Genomic DNA, 20,487 nt, shown 5'->3' with positions numbered 1-20,487 from the left:
ATTTAACTGGTTCCAGCCAGTATCCACTCCGTGCTAACAACAGTCTGGTTCCAGCCAGTATCCACAGCAGCTGTTTTATCTTCAGCAACCCAGCTTTTCCTGGAACACCAGCTGGCACAATCCTGGGTTATCTCCATTGCTACAGTCGGGCCTGGTAAGGACTTTCCATCTAGAAGATCATAAGAACTATCTCACACTACCAGTGCCCTGTGGCTCCTGCCATCCTGTAGTACCCAGGAACTGTATTTATTCTTTGCTGACTTTTACGTTTTCTTTTACTGCTGCTGTGTTGCGGAGTTGTCATAATAAACATCATTGACTTTTATCCAAGTTGTCGTGGTCACGCCTTCGGGCAGTTATTATTTATGTTACTTACATGTCCAGGGGTCTGATACAACCTCCCAGGTTCCGGTACATCTCAGCCCCTACAACTGAGGCTGCCTCCCGTCAGCTCAGGCCCTCAGTTGTGACACATGCACAATGCTAACATGCCTTCTGGGTTCCCTTCCCTCCAACCAAAGCCAGCATGAGACATTCATTTACATAGTGTTGTACTTGTCTTTTACTAAGCAGTACACCCAGTCCGTGAAATCACAAGTCTCACTCTCATAAAGATAAGGCTCTCGTAATTTGAAAAACGAAATTTGTATTGTATATCTGTGTAAAAAGTAGCATCATAGTAGTGTATGAAGCTGCTTTATTTTGGTTAGAGCTTATGTCTGCACTAATGACTGCTACAACATAATATTGTATCATACTTACCAGCAAATGATACACTGTAACTATACTTCCCACAGCCACAAGATACATTGAATTATAGAATGGTGGATTACAATCGTGCACACTAATACATAATTAACATTGTAACAATTGTATCACAAATAATACAGTAGACCAGTGGTTTCCAAACTTTTTTGAATCACGGCGCTGTCACGAACCGGTCTCTCATCTTTGCGGGTTCTGGGGTTCATCCGTTGCCAGTGCGGTTGCTCGCGGTGCTGTGCGCCCGTGTGGGGACGCGGCGTGATCAGTGGCACAGGTAATGCAGAGTCTGGGAACTGTGAGTGCGGGGACCAAATGGCCTAAGGCACTGCGGTGTGTCTGCTGTATAGGAGGTGGCCATGTTGGAGACCAAATAGGTAATTCAGAGCACTTGTGAAAACACCTGTGGGCAGGTGTAAGCCAATCCCGTGCTTGTGCTGCCTTTAAGTAGGCTGGGATTATGTTACTCTGGGCCAGTGCTTTGTTGTATCAACGCTGTGCTCTAGCTCTGAGCTCTCTCAGTGCATTCCTGTGTGATTCCCGTGGTCCAGATATCGCCTCCGTTCCCAGAGGTTCGTCTGCAGCCATCACTGCTAAAGATCCACCGGCTCTCCGCTGTGCTATCAGTTAATTGCACTCCTACTGGAAATAGTTGGATTCCCAGAGTCCTGCATGAGGTTACCTTGTCTGCCTGTCTTCAACCATACAAAGTTTGGAGGATTCCACTACCCTCAGCTGTTCGTTTGTTCTACTCTGCATTTAACCCGTTCATCACCTTGTCATCTGCTACAGTTTTCACAGTGATTTCCGGAACCCGCAAGTAACCCAATTAAGTACTTTTATTTTCTATGTTACCATAACAAGGATAATTCTTCACAGCCTCTCAGTTAACTCTCAAAACTTCATTGCAAATCTTTACAGTTATTTCTTCATGTCTGCATTATCCAGCTAAACACATTCTGCCGTTCATCATCAAAGCTTGTTTATATTTGGACAATTCAACATTTATTCATCAGCTTGTTTCATATACAGTTCCATGAACATTTCTTTTGTTTGTCTTTAAGATTCATTCTGCATATTATTTCTGCCATTCCTGCAATACTTCAGTATAATATGATGATTAACAACTGGTCATTTAACTCTTTACTGAATTGTTATTTTTAATAAATATATGAAACGGAACTTTCTTCGTCCTCCCTGCTTTCTTCATACCCCAGCACCTACACCTGTGGTTGGTCCCGGGTTAACGGATTCACAAAAACACCCGGACCTGACAGTAAGCACTGGCCACATGGATCCGTCAAGTGACCAATTCGCAGGAGGCGGTGCTACGTCAGATATTCTTTCCCGTCTGGAAAACCAGGAGTCTATACAGACACAAATAGTACAGTTTATGCAAACTATGGCAGACCGTTTAGAGATTCTTCATACGGCTATTAAAACGTCTCAAATCCTGATTCCAACTCCGGTTGTCCCAGTTACCACTACAGCTTCTCCTGTGACGCTGCCTACGTCCCGCTTGCAGTTACCTTCTCCGAGTAAGTTTGACGGAACTCCAAAACTTTGCAGAGGATTCCTGAATCAATGCGAGATCCAGTTCGAACTGTTGTCCGCCAGTTTCCCATCAGCTCGTTCTAAGGTTGCATATATTATTGCCCTCCTTTCCGGTCAGGCTCTGGAGTGGGCATCACCATTATGGGAAAGAGGTGATTCTATCCTCTCTAATTACAAGGAGTTCGTATCATCCTTCCGGAGAATCTTTGACGAACCAGGCAGGACCACCTCAGCATCTTTGGAGATTCTCCGTCTACGTCAAGGTTTACGTCCTGTCAGTCAATATATTATTCAGTTTCGCACGTTGTCTTCAAAGTTAAACTGGAATGAGGAGGCCCTGATCGCCGCGTTTTGGAATGGACTTTCAGAGAAAATCAAGGATGATTTAACTATCCGGGATGTGCCAACTAAACTGGATGAATTGATTTCTCTCTGTAACAAACTTGACCTACGCTACAGGGAGCGATGTTTAGAGAAATCCAGGGCAGAGCGATCCAGTCCACGTTATCATCCTAGACCTCGACAAGATTCTTCATCACAGTCTCCGGTAACGACAGAAGAACCTATGCAGATTGGGCGCTCTCGCCTCACAGAGGAGGAACGACTTCGTCGTCGACAGGGTAACCTCTGCATGTACTGTGGGTCCTCCGAACACTTAGTTAAATTCTGCAAACTCCGACCGGGAAACTCTCGCTCCTAGCTTATTCAAGAGAGGTTAAGCTAGGAGTTACTTTAGAATCACGTTCTGGGAAAGAGCCGACCTTGTCTATTCAATTAGAAGTTCCAAGTTCTACAGTGAAAGTTTCAGCTCTCCTAGATTCCGGGGCAGCCGAGAACTTCATCTCCTCAGCCTTTGTCTTACGGTTTAAAGTTCAAACCATGCCTCTGGAAGCAGCAGTTGCTGTTACAGCAGTGGATGGAAGTCGAATTCCAGATGGTATAATTACTCATCGAACCGTATGTCTCAAGATGAAAGTTGGTGTGCTCCATTCCGAATACGTCTCCTTCTACGTGATTCCCAAAGCCTCTCAAGATGTGATACTTGGTTTACCTTGGCTGCAGAAGCATAACCCTCAACTTAATTGGCAAACCATGGAAGTCCTTTCGTGGGGTAAATCTTGTACCAAGGACTGTTTAGCCTCAATTGTACCTCTCCGGTCAATTAGCCTTCCCGACCTACCTCCGGTGTATCAATCTTTTGTGGATGTTTTCAGTAAACAAGCAGCAGACTCTCTACCTCCTCATCGCGAATGGGACTGCCCAATCGTCCTGGTTCCGGGTAAAACACCTCCTAGGGGACGAATTTATCCGCTATCCATCCCAGAGACGCAAGCTATGTCTGATTATATACAGGAAAATCTAACCAAAGGATTTATCAGACCATCTTCTTTACCTGCAGGAGCCGGATTCTTCTTCGTTAAGAAGAATGACGATGGGTTACGACCATGCATAGATTACCGTGGACTCAATGAGATCACTGTGAAAAACAAGTACCCATTACCCTTAATTCCAGAATTATTTGACCGGGTAAAGGGAGCTACTGTGTTTACAAAATTGGATCTCCGAGGGGCCTACAATTTAATCCGCATCCGGGCAGGGGACGAGTGGAAGACTGCTTTTAATACCCGGGATGGGCATTACGAATACCTTGTAATGCCTTTTGGTCTTTGTAATGCACCTGCAGTTTTTCAAAGCTATGTGAATTAACTTTTTCGTGATCTTCTCTACAAGTGTCTAGTAGTGTACTTGGATGATATCCTAATATTCTCTAAGGATCTAAAGGCTCACCGTCGCCAAGTTAAAGAGGTACTGACACGTCTGAGGAAAAATCAACTTTATTGTAAGCTAGAGAAGTGCACTTTTGAAGTATCTTCCATACCGTTCCTTGGTTACATCATTTCTGGATCAGAGCTATGTATGGATCCCGGTAAGGTACAAGCTATCCGAGATTGGTCCACTCCTACAACTCTCAAGGGGATTCAGCGATTTCTTGGCTTTGCTAATTTCTATAGGAGATTCATTAAGAATTATTCTTCGTTAGCTGCTCCCATCACAGCCCTAACTCGCAAGGGAGCAAATCCTACGAACTGGTCTTCTGAAGCAATCAAAGCCTTCTCTGATTTAAAGCAAGCCTTTGGGTCAGCTCCCATTCTTCGACAGCCTGATTTGAATCGTCCCTTTCTACTAGAGGTGGATGCATCTACAGAAGCAGTAGGAGCTGTGTTATCACAAGTCTTTGAAGATAAAAAGGTCCATCCCTGCGGATATTTCTCCCGTAAGTTCCTCCCGGCAGAACGTAATTATGCAATCAGTGAGCAAGAATAACTTGCCATCAAGTTGGCATTTGAGGAGTGGAGATACCTTCTAGAAGGAGCACAACATCGCATTACAGTTTATACTGATCATAAGAATCTTCTGTATCTGCAGTCAGCTCAGTGTTTGAATCCACGACAAGCTCGATGGGCGCTTTTCTTTACACGATTTGATTTCAAGCTCACCTATCGTCCAGGGTCTCAGAACAAAAGGGCAGATGCCCTTTCCCGGTCCTTTGCTTCTTCTGAATTAAATGATGCTACCACGAATCAAGCCATTGTGAATCCTACGTCCTTTTTAATGACTCGAACCTCTCCAGTTCCTCCGCCTGGCAAGACCTTTGTCGCCACAAGTCTTCGAAAACGGCTGCTTACCTGGGCTCACTCCTCTTCCTTCATGGGTCATCCTGGGGTTCTAAAGACTCTCAAATTTATTCAACAGTCTTATTGGTGGCCACGTTTCAAAGCCGATGTCCAAGAGTTTATAGCAGCATGTCCTAAATGTGCCCAACATAAGAGTCCAAGAAGTTCTCCACCAGGTTTATTACATCCATTATCCATACCCAAACAACCATGGACTCATATCTCAATGGATTTCGTGACCGATCTACCTCCATCACAAGGGCGAAATACCATTTGGGTGATAGTGGATCGATTTTCGAAAATGGCACATTTCATTCCATTAACTGGGTTACCATCAGCCCCTTTACTAGCCAGATTGTTCATCTCTGAAATCTTCAAGTTGCATGGCCTTCCTCGAGAGATTATCTCTGATCGGGGAACACAGTTTGTGGCCAAGTTTTGGAGGTCGCTTTGTTCATCTTTAAATGTCAAGTTGAATTTTTCTTCTGCATATCATCCTCAGACAGATGGACAAACTGAGAGAGTCAACCAAGACCTTGAAACATTTCTCCGGCTATATATATCGTCCTCACAGGATGACTGGGTTGACTACCTTCCATTGGCAGAATTTGCTCATAATAATCTCTTCCATTCATCTTCAGAATCTACGCCCTTTTATATTAACTTCAGCTTTCATCCTCGTGTGCCAGAGTTCCATCCATTGCCAGCCCTAGAGGTTCCAGCGGCAGATCAAGAGCTTCAACGTCTATCTAGAATCTGGAGTTGTGTACGTAAGTCCTTGGTCAAAACTTCCGCTCGTTATAAATCTTTTGCAGATAGAAAACGTAAAGCTGTACCGAATTACAAAGTGGGAGACCAAGTTTGGATTTCTACGCGCAATCTCAGGTTCAAAGTTCCTTCTAAGAAATTTGCTCCCAAGTTTATTGGTCCATTTCCCATTGTAAAGGTACTCAACCCTGTGTCATACAAAGTCAAGTTGCCACCGTCTTTGAGAATTCCTAACGCCTTTCATACATCTTTACTGAAGCCTTTGATTCTCAATAAGTTCCGTACTACCCAGTCCAAATCTCCTAAAGTTCACTCTTTGCAGAATGAGGAATTTGAAGTTAAAGAGATTGTGGACTCACGTTCCCGATATGGACGTTTACAGTTTCTGGTCGACTGGAAGGGTTACGGTCCGGAGGAGAGATCCTGGGTTTTCTCTGAAGATGTTCATGCTCCAAGACTGGTACAGAAATACTTCTCCAAAAATCCTGACAAGGTTCAAAGGTGTTCGGAGACCACCCGTAGAAGAGGGGGTACTGTCACGTACCGGTCTCTCATCTTTGCGGGTTCTGGCACACAGTTTGGGAACCTCTGCAGTAGACGCAATAAATGGACACAAAGCTGATATTTAATATCACTGTATTTTCTTTTTCACACTTGTTAATATTTTAACTTATATTTCGCTGTCCATATACAATTCACAGAACATATTTTAATAATTCCATAATAAAAGTTAGACTTTAATAATACCTTTCTTTAGTGCAACACTTACAGACATTGTCTCTTTTTTTCTGTGCCCTTAGAAGGTTAGGGTTAGGCTGAAGGGGGGGAGGGGGAGGGGGGGGGGTTAGTGTTAGGCTTTGGGAAGAGACAGTTAGGGTTAGGCTGCGGGAGGAGGTTAGTGATAGGCTCTGGGAAGGGGAGATTAGGGTTAGGATCAAAACACTTTTCTAAACCGCCTGGATCCTGCTGTTGGTATGCTGACTGTTGGAATCACAACTTATCAATGAAAGTTATTCAGACTGGTTTACATTTGTTAGTGAATAAAAGGCATAACTATTAAGCTTAAATGACAGTCTGTAGTTTTAGATGCCACTATATACTGTATTGAGTTATAAATGTGTTCTGTAGTTGCAGATGCCACATTCCAATACTATGCCACAGTGTCCCAATATTATGCCATACTTGCTGCTTGGTAGACTTGGTGGGCGGTCATAATATAGTTTGTAGTCTGGCAGCAGTGTGTGGGCTGACTGCATCTGATGTCTGATGGAAGTACAGAAACGGGTTGGCCATCAATGGTTAACCAGCAAAGGTAGGGTTGGCCATCAATGGTTAACAAATTATCCTGTGACTGTCAGCATGCTGATTGGTGCATAGCTGGAGCTATCCACCAATCTGAGTGCAGCATTCTCTACCTGCCTCCAAGCCTGCAGCCAGACAGTGATTGGCTTTCAGCATGCTGACAGATGAATGGTTGGAACTATCAGAGTGCTTACAGCTATTCTCTGTATAAAAGCATGTGGAGAGATGCAAGAGGGGCATGCTATTATTTGTGTATTCCGATAAATGGGTGGGTAGCGGCCCCAGTGCATTGCTTTCCCCAAGGCCTACAATGCTGGTAAGATGGCCCTGATGCTACTTATACTTATACATTAAATAATATAATTTTATACAGTTGATAGGATCCAGAATGGAAAAAGGAATATAAATTCTAATAGCTAATGAAATAGCAGCACCCAGTGCCAAGCACAGTGAAGCTCAGCAAAATCGTGGGATGTATAGAAAGGCAGGTATATGTTATAGTATTTATAGTTTTACCATTGTGTCACTTGTCATACCACAAATATTGGATGAAGCTTTAGGCACCTGTCTACAAGAAGGACAAAGGACAACTTGAGAGGGCTTTGTGGCAGGCAGCTCAGTGAAGGGAACATTTGATGCCACTCCTTCTGGAAAAACGCACCCTACACGGGACCTAATTTGTATGTATAAATAAATTATATGCTGGCCTAATGCAAATATATGTCTAATGAGCTTTTTATAGCTGGGACTGACAGGGAGAATTACACAAGCTGGCAGATCCATGGATTTATGCTGAGTATAGAAAGGGTGTAGTGTAAAGGTAGTCATTACGTGTTATGACTTAATCTTCTCGTGTCGATGCCCCCTGCAGCATTATCCCCCCCCACCACCAACACCCCCACACCCATCCCTGTTGCACGTTCCTATCACCTCTGTCAAAGTAGATGTCAACAAATAAAAATCATCATTGTGCAGTGGGAGGGGGGCAAATTATGTTGCCATGCCTCCCCACTTTCAACTTGGGTCTTCTCTCTGGGAACTCTCAGGCAAGAGGTATAAGTCTTTTTTTTTATTATTTAACTTTTAAAATAACAGATGCTGCACAGGTGTTAAACAGTTTGTTGTGTTTTTTGTATATGTTTGCGCAAAGGTGATCAAAATATTCTCTTTTTTATTTGTTTTCCAGATATCCAAAGCTGCAGCAGATTTGATGGCGTATTGTGATGCTCACACTAGAGAGGACCCACTTATTCTTCCAGTGCCTGCCTCAGAAAACCCATTTAGGGAGAAGAAATTCTTTTGTACTATTCTTTAAAGTGGTTTTGTTTGTTCTGAAACAGACATTATGCATGACAGTAGCATAATAGGACTCTAATTTAAATGATAGTTTACACAATAATTCAGAAACGTTACAACAAATCCAGCCAAATTCTAGGAATAGCCACATGCTATGGGGAAGTCACTGAGTATTGCCAATTCAGGGGGTGTTAGCATTTCTTCTGGCAGGACCAAGAAGCATTACAAAGAACTTAATTCTAAAAAGGTCTAAGCATACTGAGGCTTATTGTCAATTGACTTACTTTTACACCCTCTTCTCCTAGATAGACATTTCAGTAGAGTGGGTGGACATCCCCTTTATACAAACGTACAATGGAAGTGCTCTCTCTACAAATAAATACAATGCTCCATAATCAGTGTTATTATCTCAAATTACAACTTCAAGCGACATGCATATGTAATTATGTTTATCATAACTGGTATCAGGGATCACTCAACACACAGAACAGAACTGTTTATTACATTAGATTCTGAAGGATGTGAGTTCTCTTTTCTCTAACGTCCTAGTGGATGCTGGGGACTCCGTAAGGACCATGGGGAATAGACGGGCTCCGCAGGAGACTGGGCACTCTAAGAAAGATTTAGTACTACTGGTGTGCACTGGCTCCTCCCTCTATGCCCCTCCTCCAGACCTCAGTTAGAATCTGTGCCCGGACAGAGCTGGGTGCATTTTAGTGAGCTCTCCTGAGCTTGCTAATAAGAAAGTATTTTAGTTAGGTTTTTTATTTTTAGAGAGCTTCTGCTGGCAACAGACTCTCTGCTACGTGGGACTGAGGGGAGAGAAGCAAACCTACTAACTGCGGCTAGGTTGCGCTTCTTAGGCTACTGGACACCATTAGCTCCAGAAGGATCGAACACAGGAACCTAACCTTGGTCGTCCGTTCCCGGAGCCGCGCCGCCGTCCCCCTCGCAGAGCCAGAAGACAGAAGCCGGCGGGTTGAAGCAAGAAGACGTCAAAATCGGCGGCAGAAGACTCCTGCCTTCATATGAGGTAGCGCACAGCACTGCAGCTGTGCGCCATTGCGCCCACACTAACCCACACACTCCGGTCACTGTAGGGTGCAATTAAGTACCTCCTGGCAAAAGCAGCATATATACAGTTGGACACTGTAATATGCATGAGCCCCCGCCATTAATTTTACACAAAGTCGCGGGACAGAAGCCCGCCGCTGAGGGGGCGGGGCCTTCTTCCTCAGCACTCACCAGCGCCATTTTCTCTCCACAGCTCCGCTGAGAGGAAGCTCCTCAGGCTCTCCCCTGCAGACTCACGGTAGAAAGAGGGTAAAAAGAGAGGGGGGGCACATAAATTTAGCGCATTAATCATATATACAGCAGCTACTGGGTAAACACTAAGTTACTGTGTGATTCCTGGGTCATATAGCGCTGGGGTGTGTTCTGGCATACTCTCTCTCTGTCTCTCCAAAAGGCCTTGTGGGGGTCCTGTCCTCACTTAGAGCATCCCCTGTGTGTGTGGTGTGTCGGTACGCGTGTGTCGACATGTTTGACGAAGAGGGCTATGTGGAGGCAGAGCAAGTGCAGATGAATGACGTGTCTTCGCCGACGGCGCCGACACCTGATTGAGGTGTTAAATGATAATGTAAACTCCTTGCATAAAAGTTTGGATAAAGCTGATGCCTTGGGACAGTCGGGGTCTCAGCCCATGCCTGATCCTACAGCGCAGAGGCCGTCAGGGTCTCAGAAGCACCCACTATCCAAAATTGTTGACACAGATATCGACACGGATTCTGACTCCAGTGTCGATGACGATGATGCAAAATTGCAGCCTAAAATGGCTAAAGCAATCCGCTACATGATTATAGCAATGAAGGATGTATTGCACATATCAGAGGTAAACCCTGTCCCTGACAAGAGGGTTTATATGTATGGGGAGAAAAAGCAAGAGGTGACTTTTCCCCATTCACATGACTTAAATGAGTTATGTGAAAAAGCGTGGGATTCCCCCGATAGGAAAGTGCTGATTTCCAAAAGGTTACTTATGGTGTACCCTTTGCCGCCAACGGACAGGATGCGCTAGGAATCCTCCCCTAGGGTAGATAAAGCTCTGACACGCTTATCGAAGAAGGTGACCCTGCCGTCACAGGATACGGCCGCCCTAAAGGATCCTGCAGATAGGAAGCAGGAAAGTATCCTGAAGTCTGTTTATACACATTCAGGTACTCTGCTGAGGCTGGCAATTGCGTCGGCCTGGATGTGTAGTGCTGTAGCAGCATGGACAGATAATCTGTCTGAGGAACTGGATACCTTAGACAAGGATACCATTTTACTGACCCTGGGGCATATAAAAGACGCTGTCCTATATATGAGGGATGCCCAGAGAGACATTTGCCTACTGGGCTCTAGAATAAATGCAATGTCAATTTCTGCCAGAAGGGTCCTGTGGACTCGGCAATGGACAGGAGATGCCAACTCCAAAAAGCAGATGGAGGTTTTACCTTACAAGGGTGAGGAATTGTTTGGGGACGGTCTCTCGGACCTAGTTTCCACAGCTACGACTGGGAAGTCAAATTTTTTGCCATATATTCCCTCACAACCGAAGAAAGCACCGTATTACCAAATGCAGTCCTTTCGATCACAAAGAAGCAAGAAGGTCAGAGGTGCGTCCTTTCTTGCCAGAGGCAGGGGTAGAGGAAAGAAGCTGCACCATACAGCTAGTTCCCAGGAACAGAAGTCCTCCCCGGCTTCCACTAAATCCACCGCATGACGCTGGGGCTCCACAGGTGGAGCCAGGAGCGGTGGGGGCGCGTCTCCGAAATTTCAGCCACCAGTGGGTTCTTTCACAGGTGGATCCCTGGGCTATACAGATTGTGTCTCAGGGATACAAGCTGGAATTCGAAGTGATGTCCCCTCACCGTTACCTCAAATCGGCCCTGCCAGCTTCCCCCATGGAACGGGAAGTAGTGTTAGCGGCAATTCACAAGTTATATCTCCAGCAGGTGGTGGTAAAGGTTCCCCTCCTTCAACAAGGAAGGGGATACTATTCCACAATGTTTGTGGTACCGAAACCGGACGGTTCTGTCAGACCCATATTGAATTTAAAGTCCCTGAACATTTATCTGAAAAGATTCAAGTTCAAAATGGAATCGCTCAGAGCGGTCATTGCAAGCCTGGAAGAGGGGGATTTTATGGTGTCTCTGGACATCAAGGATGCTTACTTGCATGTCCCCATTTATCCACCTCATCAGGAGTACCTCAGATTTGTGGTACAGGACTGTCATTACCAATTCCAGACGTTGCCGTTTGGGCTCTCCACGGCACCGAGAATATTTACCAAGGTAATGGCGGAAATGATGGTGCTCCTTCGAAAGCAAGGAGTCACAATTATCCCATACTTGGACGATCTCCTCATAAAGGCGAGGTCCAGAGAGCAGTTGCTGATCAGCGTAGCACACTCTCAGGAAGTGTTGCAACAGCACGGCTGGATTCTGAATATCCCAAAGTCGCAGCTGATTCCTACAACGCGTCTGCCTTTTCTGGGCATGATTCTGGACACAGACCAGAAGAAGGTGTTTCTCCCGGCGGAGAAGGCTCAGGAGCTCGTGACTCTAGTCAGAGACCTCTTAAAACCGAAGCAGGTCCTGGGAAAGATGGTGGCATCATACGAAGCCATTCCCTTCGGCAGGTTCCATGCGAGGATCTTTCAGTGGGATCTGTTGGACTAGTGGTCCGGATCGCATCTTCAGATGCATCAGCTGATCACCCTGTCCCCGAGGGCCAGGGTGTCTCTTCTGTGGTGGCTGCAGAGTGCTCACCTTCTCGAGGGCCGCAGGTTCGGCGTACAGGACTGGGTCCTGGTGACCACGGATGCGAGCCTCCGGGGATGGGGGGCAGTCACTCAGGGAAGAAACTTCCAAGGGTTGTGGTCAAGTCAGGAGGCTTGTCTGCACATAAATATCCTGGAACTAAGGGCCATATACAACGCCCTGAGTCAAGCGGAGCCTCTGCTTCGCAACCAACCGTTGCTGATTCAGTCAGACAACATCACCGCAGTGGCTCATGTAAACCGCCAGGGCGGCACAAGAAGCAGAGTGGCGATGGCGGAAGCCACCAGGATTCTTCGTTGGGCGGAGAATCACGTGCAAGCACTGTCAGCAGTGTTCATTCCGGGAGTGGACAACTGGGAAGCAGACTTCCTCAGCAGGCACGACCTCCACCCGGGAGAGTGGGGACTTCATCACAAAGTCTTCACTCAGATTACAAATCGATGGGAACTGCCACAGGTGGACATGATGGCGTCCCGTCTCAACAAAAAGCTACAAAGGTATTGCGCCAGGTCAAGAGACCCTCAGGCGATAGCTGTGGACGCACTGGTAACACCGTGGGTGTTCCAGTCGGTCTATGTGTTCCCTCCTCTTCCTCTCATACCAAAGGTGCTGAGAATCGTAAGAAAAATAGGAGTGAGAACAATACTCATTGTTCCGGATTGGCCAAGAAGGACTTGGTACCCGGAACTGCAAGAAATGCTCACAGAGGACCCATGGCCTCTGCCTCTCAGACAGGACCTGTTGCAACAGGGGCCCTGTCCGTTCCAAGACTTACCGCGGCTGCGTTTGACGGCATGGCGGTTGAACGCAGGATCCTAGCGGAAAAAGGCATTCCGGATGAAGTTATTCCTACGCTGATAAAGGCTAGGAAGGACGTGACAGCAAAACACTATCACCGTATATGGCGAAAATATGTTGCCTGGTGTGAGGCCAGGAAGGCCGCTACAGAGGAATTCCAGCTGGGCCGGTTCCTGCACTTTCTACAGTCTGGAGTGACTATGGGCCTGAAGTTGGTCCATAAAGGTCCAGATTTCGGCCCTATACATTTTCTTTCAAAAGGAACTGGCTTCTCTTCCTGAAGTTCAGACGTTTGTTAAGGGAGTGCTGCATATTCAGCCACCCTTTGTGCCACCAGTAGCACCTTGGGATCTCAACGTGGTGTTGGGTTTCCTGAAATCCCACTGGTTTGAGCCACTTAAGACCGTGGAGCTAAAGTATCTCACGTGGAAGGTGGTCATGCTATTGGCCTTAGCTTCGGCTAGGCGTGTGTCAGAATTGGCGGCTTTGTCATGTAAAAGCCCCTATTTGGTTTTCCATATGGACAGGGCAGAATTACGGACTCGTCCGCAATTTCTGCCGAATGTGGTGTCGTCTTTTCATTTGAACCAACCTATTGTGGTGCCTGCGGCTACTCGTGACTTGGAGGATTCCAAGTTGCTTGATGTAGTCAGGGCTTTGAAGATCTATGTAGCCAGGACGGCTGGAGTCAGGAAGACTGACTCGCTGTTAATCCTGTATGCATCCAACAAGCTGGGTGCTCCTGCTTCAAAGCAAACCATTGCTCGCTGGATCTGTAGCACGATTCAGCAGGCTCATTCTGCGGCTGGATTGCCGCATCCAAAATCAGTGAAAGCCCATTCCACAAGGAAAGTGGGCTTTTCTTGGGCGGCTGCCCGAGGGGTCTCGGCATTACAGCTTTGCCGAGCAGCTACTTGGTCGGGTTTTAACACATTTGCTAAGTTCTACGAGTTTGATACCCTGGCTGAGGAGGATCTTGTGTTTGCCCATTCGGTGCTGCAGAGTCATCCGCACTCTCCCGCCCGTTTGGGAGCTTTGGTATAATCCCCATGGTCCTTACGGAGTCCCCAGCATCCACTAGGTCGTTAGAGAAAATAAGATTTTACTCACCGGTAAATCTATTTCTCGTAGTCCGTAGTGGATGCTGGGCGCCCGTCCCAAGTGCGGACTTTCTGCAATACGTGTACATAGTTATTGCTTAATAAAGGGTTATGTTATGTGGGCATCCATTGTTGATGCTCTGTTGTTGTTCATACTGTTGACTGGGTAAGTTTATCACAAGTTATACGGTGTGATTGGTGTGGCTGGTATGAGTCTTACCCTGGATTCCAAAATCCTTTCCTTATAATGTCAGCTCTTCCGGGCACAGTTTCCTTAACTGAGGTCTGGAGGAGGGGCATAGAGGGAGGAGCCAGTGCACACCAGTAGTACTAAATCTTTCTTAGAGTGCCCAGTCTCCTGCGGAGCCCGTCTATTCCCCATGGTCCTTACGGAGTCCCCAGCATCCACTACGGACTACGAGAAATAGATTTACCGGTGAGTAAAATCTTATTTTTTTCTTCTCTTTGTGTGTGCCCTGATGGTTTGTTTTAATATTGTAGCTGTGCTAAGTTTCCCATGTCAGTAAAAGAGATGTGAGACTGCACACCACTAGCTTCTGCCTGACCACTGACTGGGAGTACATCTCTGTGGTGTAAGTTGTGATATTCTTATTGTTAGTTTAAAAAGTAGTGGTGAAATCTTTAGGGGGAACTTTGTTCAGAGAATGTGGCACTGGACATCACTGCAGTATATGACTACAAATGCTACAGTCTAATACACTAGGCAGTCTCTGCTTATTTCCCTGTATACCTTTATGGGAAGCGAGATGAAACCAGTGAAGTTATTGGTTGTGGTTTGCCTTTACCCGCCTGTTTCGGTAGCACATTACTCTGACTAAATTCTCCCCCTTGGTTCTATAAGGTACTAGTTATCTTGAACAAAGTTTGTATAATCCCCTCCTTTTTTGTGCACCATATAGTAAATAGGGCAATCTTCCCACCTGGTTTCCCCATTACCTTAATAGAAGTACTTTAATTCAGCTCTCTTGGGAGTGAGTATTTGAGCAATATTGCTACCAGCTTCAGGTATTAGGGAAAGGGGGTTTAGTCAGCATGTAACAAAACTGGACTTCTTCATTAAAGCAAAATGAAATGCTTTTGCTTTTTGATGCAGTATTCCAAAAAAATATGCAGAAGTCCATAGAATGTTGTTTTCTGGTTAAGCTTTATTGTACTTTCTAGTGTACAACAATAATACCAGTGGTACCTTCTAGTAAGGAGAAATGACTACCCAAGTTGTGGAAGATAATAGACGTTATAACAAAATTATCAAAGCTATGCAATATTTCTAATGAAATGAATTGCAACGGTAAAACTTATTTGCACAACACACTTACAGGTTTCTGATTTGTTTCCCCTAAAAGAAATCTCAGTTGCTAAGCAGGAAAATTGCATAAACCGGCATTCTTGTGGTTGTTTTTTGTTTGTGTCTGGGTTACTCCTACAATATAACCGATCCTACAGTGATATTTGATAGACAATATTTGAAGCACAACTACAGTATGTCTGTCTCTGAGTATCGTTGCCTCTTGTTGGAGGTTATATGGTATTTTTCTTATAAGAACTGCACTGTACACACTCATAGCATGGTAGTTATCCGTTGGTTAGTTTCACAGATTTCTTACAAGCCAATCGTCTTTAACCATATTGCTCCTGAAATTAAATAACTTTGCTGAAGAACAGGAAATGGTTAGACCTCTGAATTTTCTAAATAATACACAACCATATTTAATATCAAGTTTTTCATTATTTTGCTTACACTGTAGGAGGAAAATAACCGACATTTGTAGTGTGCAAATCTGTAGCCTCCTCTGAAAGAGAAGTAGTTACTTTGTCAATCTTCATGCTGTTTGTTAGTTTTACCAGATACAATGAATCCACCCTCATTTGCTGTTTCCATTTAATAGGACGTATTACATGATACTATGAGTGCAGTTTATTTAATAAAGATATCAGTTGTTCAATTATGTTTCACAATTGAAATTACGTGCAATATTTTTTTATCTAAATTACATGCAATAATTTGTAACATTTTCTGGCTGCTCTTAGTTACTGATCCAGATGTCATTCAAAGAAATAAATATACAATGTTTCACATTTGCCAAAACATTTAAAAGTATACAGTATTTCACAATGTTAAGAGGAAGAAAAGAGTTGGATCTTAATTTGTACTCTAAAGCTCATGAAAGAGAAGCATTTCATGCACAATAAATGGTTTGTGGGCAAGTGTTTTCCAATCCCATAAGCCACCTGAGCTGTCCCCTGCCATGCCATTCAACCAGAGGTGTCACAGTGGTGGTAGGGGGTGTAGACTGCACCCAAGTGTCACCCTTCCAGGGGGGTGACACCAAAATGCTGTGACGGGAGCCGGGTGCTGCACTATGACATTGTCCTACAGTGCCCGGCTCCTGTCACTGAGAAGACATGCACTAGAATCCAGGGTCTGCCTAGCATCTCCGGGGATGCTGGGCACACACCCTTATTGGGTACTCACACTAGGGCTAATGCCCGCCCCAGGTGTCACTGACGGCAGTGCCGACACTGCATCCAACCACTTCTCATGCAGCTGTACTTCTGTGCTCTTCATACAGTCGGTACAGCAGAACTTCAATGACTATTCACTTCCTTCAGCTTTGAATGCAGGATGGACACGCTGGTGGCTGACACAGTATTGGGAAGAGAGGATGCCATTCCCCTATTCCTTCTCTGCTAATTAATGCATATATGATGCAGTTACTGAAGTAAGAAGATCACTGGGGCCTGGCAGCCCTGTGTTACTCTGCAATATGGCCCCCAAAAGCAGAGGCGTAGCTAGGTGTCATGGTGCCCAGAGCAAGGGTATGTTTCGGCGCCCCCTCTCCTGCACTGAAATGTCACATTTGAAAATAAAAAATATTTAATAATCCTAAATTGGTGACAGGGCCGGTTCTAGACCTTGTGGATCTCAGGGCAAAAGTTTCCTTTGGGCAAACCCCGTGTTTAAAATAGGGACAGTGCATGCCGAAGGCATGCAACAAATATATAGGGACGTGGCCACAAATTAGTACCAGTTCAGATTACAACTCACAGTAGTGTCTGTTTTTCACATGACATCAGTTGTGTCCGTTATTCACATTACACCACACAGTAGTAACCCTTGTACACTTTACGCCACACAGTAGAGTCCCATATTACACAACACAGCAGAGACGCTTATACACATTACACAAAACAGCAGAGCCGCTTATACATGTTATGCCACAGTAGAGGCGTTTATACACGTTACACCACAGTAGAGCCATAATAGAGCTGTAGGAAGAGAGAGAGAAAGTGGTAAAATCAGAAGGGGCTGAAGTGTGGCTTATTTATTTTAAGTGAGGGTTTTGTACCACAATTATACTGTAAGAACTGTTCAAAAATAGTTGCTCAACATAACAAGCAGATCAATTTAATAATGCCTTCTCTGACATGTCAGGATATGGGGTACTAGAGCACCTATATACCCTATCCTTTATATTCATGGATCACACAGGACAATAGGTAAGATACAACTATGGTGGCCATTCTGAGTTGTTCGCTCGCTGCCGATTTTCGCAGTGCAGCGATTAAGTAAAAAAAATGCGCATGCGCATGGTACGCAGCGCGCATGCGCTAAGTACTTTCACACAAAACTTTGTAGATTTACACAAGGTCGAGCAACGTTTTTTCATCGCTCGAGTGATCGTAGTGTGATTGACAGGAAGTGGGTGTTTCTGGGCGGAAACTGGCCGTTTTCAGGGAGTGTGCTAAAAAACGCAGGCATGCCAGATAAAAACGCAGGAGTGGCTGGAGAAACGGGGGGAGTGACTGGCCGAACGCAGGGCGTGTTTGTGACGTCAAACCATTAACTAAATGGACTGAGGTGATCGCAGTCTAGGAGTAGGTCTGGAGCTGCTCAGAAACTGCAAGGAATTATTTAGTAGCAATTCTGCTAATCTTTCGTTCGCTATTTTGCTAAGCTAAGATACACTCCCAGAGGGCGGCGGCCTAGCGTGTGCAATGCTGCTAAAAGCAGCTAGCGAGCGAACAACTCGGAATGAGGGCCAATATCTTTATTTACACAGCACTTCGAATACAGTGTGAAACAGTAACTTATCTGATATACATATATAAATGAACATTGTTGGTTGTGCTATAGGTCATATAGTACAAAGGAAAAAGGGATTCTGCCCTTGATCTTCAGTATGTATAATAGTAAATATAGTTTCCAAATAATAAAATTAAATAAACATTAAGAATTATTGGATTGAAAATAGATTTTGCATGTATTAAAGGTTGGTGGAGCAACCAAGGGCAGTGGTTTACATATTATACATCAGGACATCTCATCCCAACAGACCATCAACAATCTTCCCCCTCTTCCCTGTCCACCCTCCCCATCCATCTCACCAACACTGACTTCTTTTTCCCCCTGTAATAGGAGATGAAGAAATGACCCTCATCTGGTCTTCCACTCCAACCACCCTATCCCTCCTCCATTACCGCTGTCCTTCTGCCTGTTCCATCTTGCCCACCTCCTCAATCTTTCCCTTTCATCAGGCACTGTCCCTTCTGCCTTCAAGCATGCCCTTGTCTCCCCTATTCTTAATAAAAATCTACACTTGATCCTAACACTCTTTTCAACTACCGACCCATCTCTCTCCTCCCTTTTGCCCCCAAACTCCTTCAGTGTATTGTCTACAGCTCCCTTACTTCCTTTCTTTCCTCCCACCACCCGCTTGACCCATTTCAGTCTGCCTCTCCACTCCTCTGAAACTGCTCTCACAAAATTCTACTTATTCTCCTTGACCTCTCTGCTGCTTTTGACACTGTGGCCCATCCTCTCCTCCTGCAAGTCCTTCCTCCTGCGTGATACTGCTCTCTCCTGTCTGTCCTCCTATAAATGTAGCCATGCTCGGTATGCTGCATCACGGCATGCTGCATGGCATGCCAGGCTGTGACTATTCCTAGCCAGCAATCACTCAGTTCATTTAATTAGGAATTAATAGAGCGATCTCCGGCTGCGTATAGTCGCAGCCCGGCATGCCATGCAGCAAGCCATGTTGCAGCATGCTGCATCACAGCAAAAATGAGCGTGGCTACATCTGTACCTCTCTGACTGCTCCTTCTCTGTCTCCTCTCATAACTCCACCTCTCCTGCACTTCCCTTAACAGTAGGTGTCCCCCAAGGTTCTGGGTTCTGTACTTGGACTTCTCCTTTTCTCACTCTATACATTCTCTTTAGGTGAGCTCATTCACTCTTTCGACTTCCAATATCTCTATGCTGATGACACTCAAATCTACTCTTTCCTCCTCTGACCTCCCCCCTCTCCTCACTTGTATCTCCAGCTGTTCCTTCTTGGATGTCCCAGTGCTTTCTTAAACTTAACATGTCTAAGACTGCGCTGATATTCTTCCCACCCTCCCACATAACCTCGCCTCCCACAATTTCACTGTCTCTTAATGGCACAACTATCTCCTCTAGCCCTCAAGTACGCTACTTGAAGTTATCCTTGACTCCTCCGTCTCCTTCAAACCACACATTCAGTACCTCTCGCAGTCCTGCCGTTTCCATCTCAAAAATATTTCCAGGATCAGACCCTTTCTCACCCTGGGTGCTACTAAGACCCGCATCCACTCACTGGCCATCACCAGATTAGACTACTGTAATCTCTGGCCTCCTTGACAAATTCTCTATCTCTTCAATCTATCCTCAATGCTGCTGCCAGGCTCATCTTCCTATTAATAGTACTACGGACCTGATTCAGCCTCATTAGCAAAAGTGCGTAAATTGATATTTGGCGATTTCTGCGCATTCACACTTGCCACTGCGCATGCGCCAGGACTTGGATTGCTATCACATGGAATCGCAACCTAAGTCTCGGCGGGGGCAGCGTTTTCTGGGCAGTGTTGCAGCATTGGGGGTGCTAAGGTCCGGACAGCGGAGGCGTTTCTGGACTATTTGTGGGGGAAGGCCGCTGCGTGATGTCACACATGGCGGCCCAGCGACTGCTGCGAAGGCAGGGGGCTACCCTAAAGATGCCAGTGCTTTGCTGTTTAGCAAAGCGCTTGCATCTCAGTGTGTGGGGGGGGGGGGGTGCGGGACCTGGCATGTTGGGGTGCTTTGCACTGTGCTGGGCGGCTCCCCGCATGCTAGGGAAAGGAGTTGTAGTTTTGTGGTTTTTTGCAAAACTTCAACTCAAATTGAGTTAATCCCTGCATCCAGTTTTCTTCTCTTACAAGCCCAGCTCTGGCTCCCCTTCCCTTTCTGAATACAATTCAAGCTTCTAACACTTACAAAGTCCTCACCCATTCTTCTCCCATTTACATATCTGACCTTATCCCACCCACACCCTTTTCTCCACAAATTCATCCCGCCTCTCCTGCCAACTAATTTCTTCCTTCTGTTCC

General features: G+C 45.5%; 1 protein-coding gene across 3 annotated transcripts in view; it reads left to right on the top strand.

The window, feature by feature from the left end:
- GNG4 (G protein subunit gamma 4) overlaps positions 1 to 8,752 on the top strand; it is a 187,612-nt gene extending 178,860 nt beyond the window's left edge. For all 3 annotated transcript variants that reach the window (XM_063917600.1, XM_063917601.1, XM_063917599.1), the window contains one exon: positions 8,248 to 8,752. In XM_063917600.1, coding sequence (XP_063773670.1) covers positions 8,248 to 8,376 — 129 coding nt within the window. In that variant the 3' untranslated portion in view covers positions 8,377 to 8,752. The remainder of the gene's footprint in view (positions 1 to 8,247) is intronic.
- Positions 8,753 to 20,487: the final 11,735 nt, after the last annotated feature.

Source organism: Pseudophryne corroboree, chromosome 4 (assembly GCF_028390025.1).
Source record: "Pseudophryne corroboree isolate aPseCor3 chromosome 4, aPseCor3.hap2, whole genome shotgun sequence".
Lineage (NCBI taxonomy): Eukaryota > Metazoa > Chordata > Amphibia > Anura > Myobatrachidae > Pseudophryne > Pseudophryne corroboree.
The sequence above is the reverse complement of the archived record's forward strand: the minus strand, read 5'-3'. Positions and strand labels throughout refer to the sequence as shown.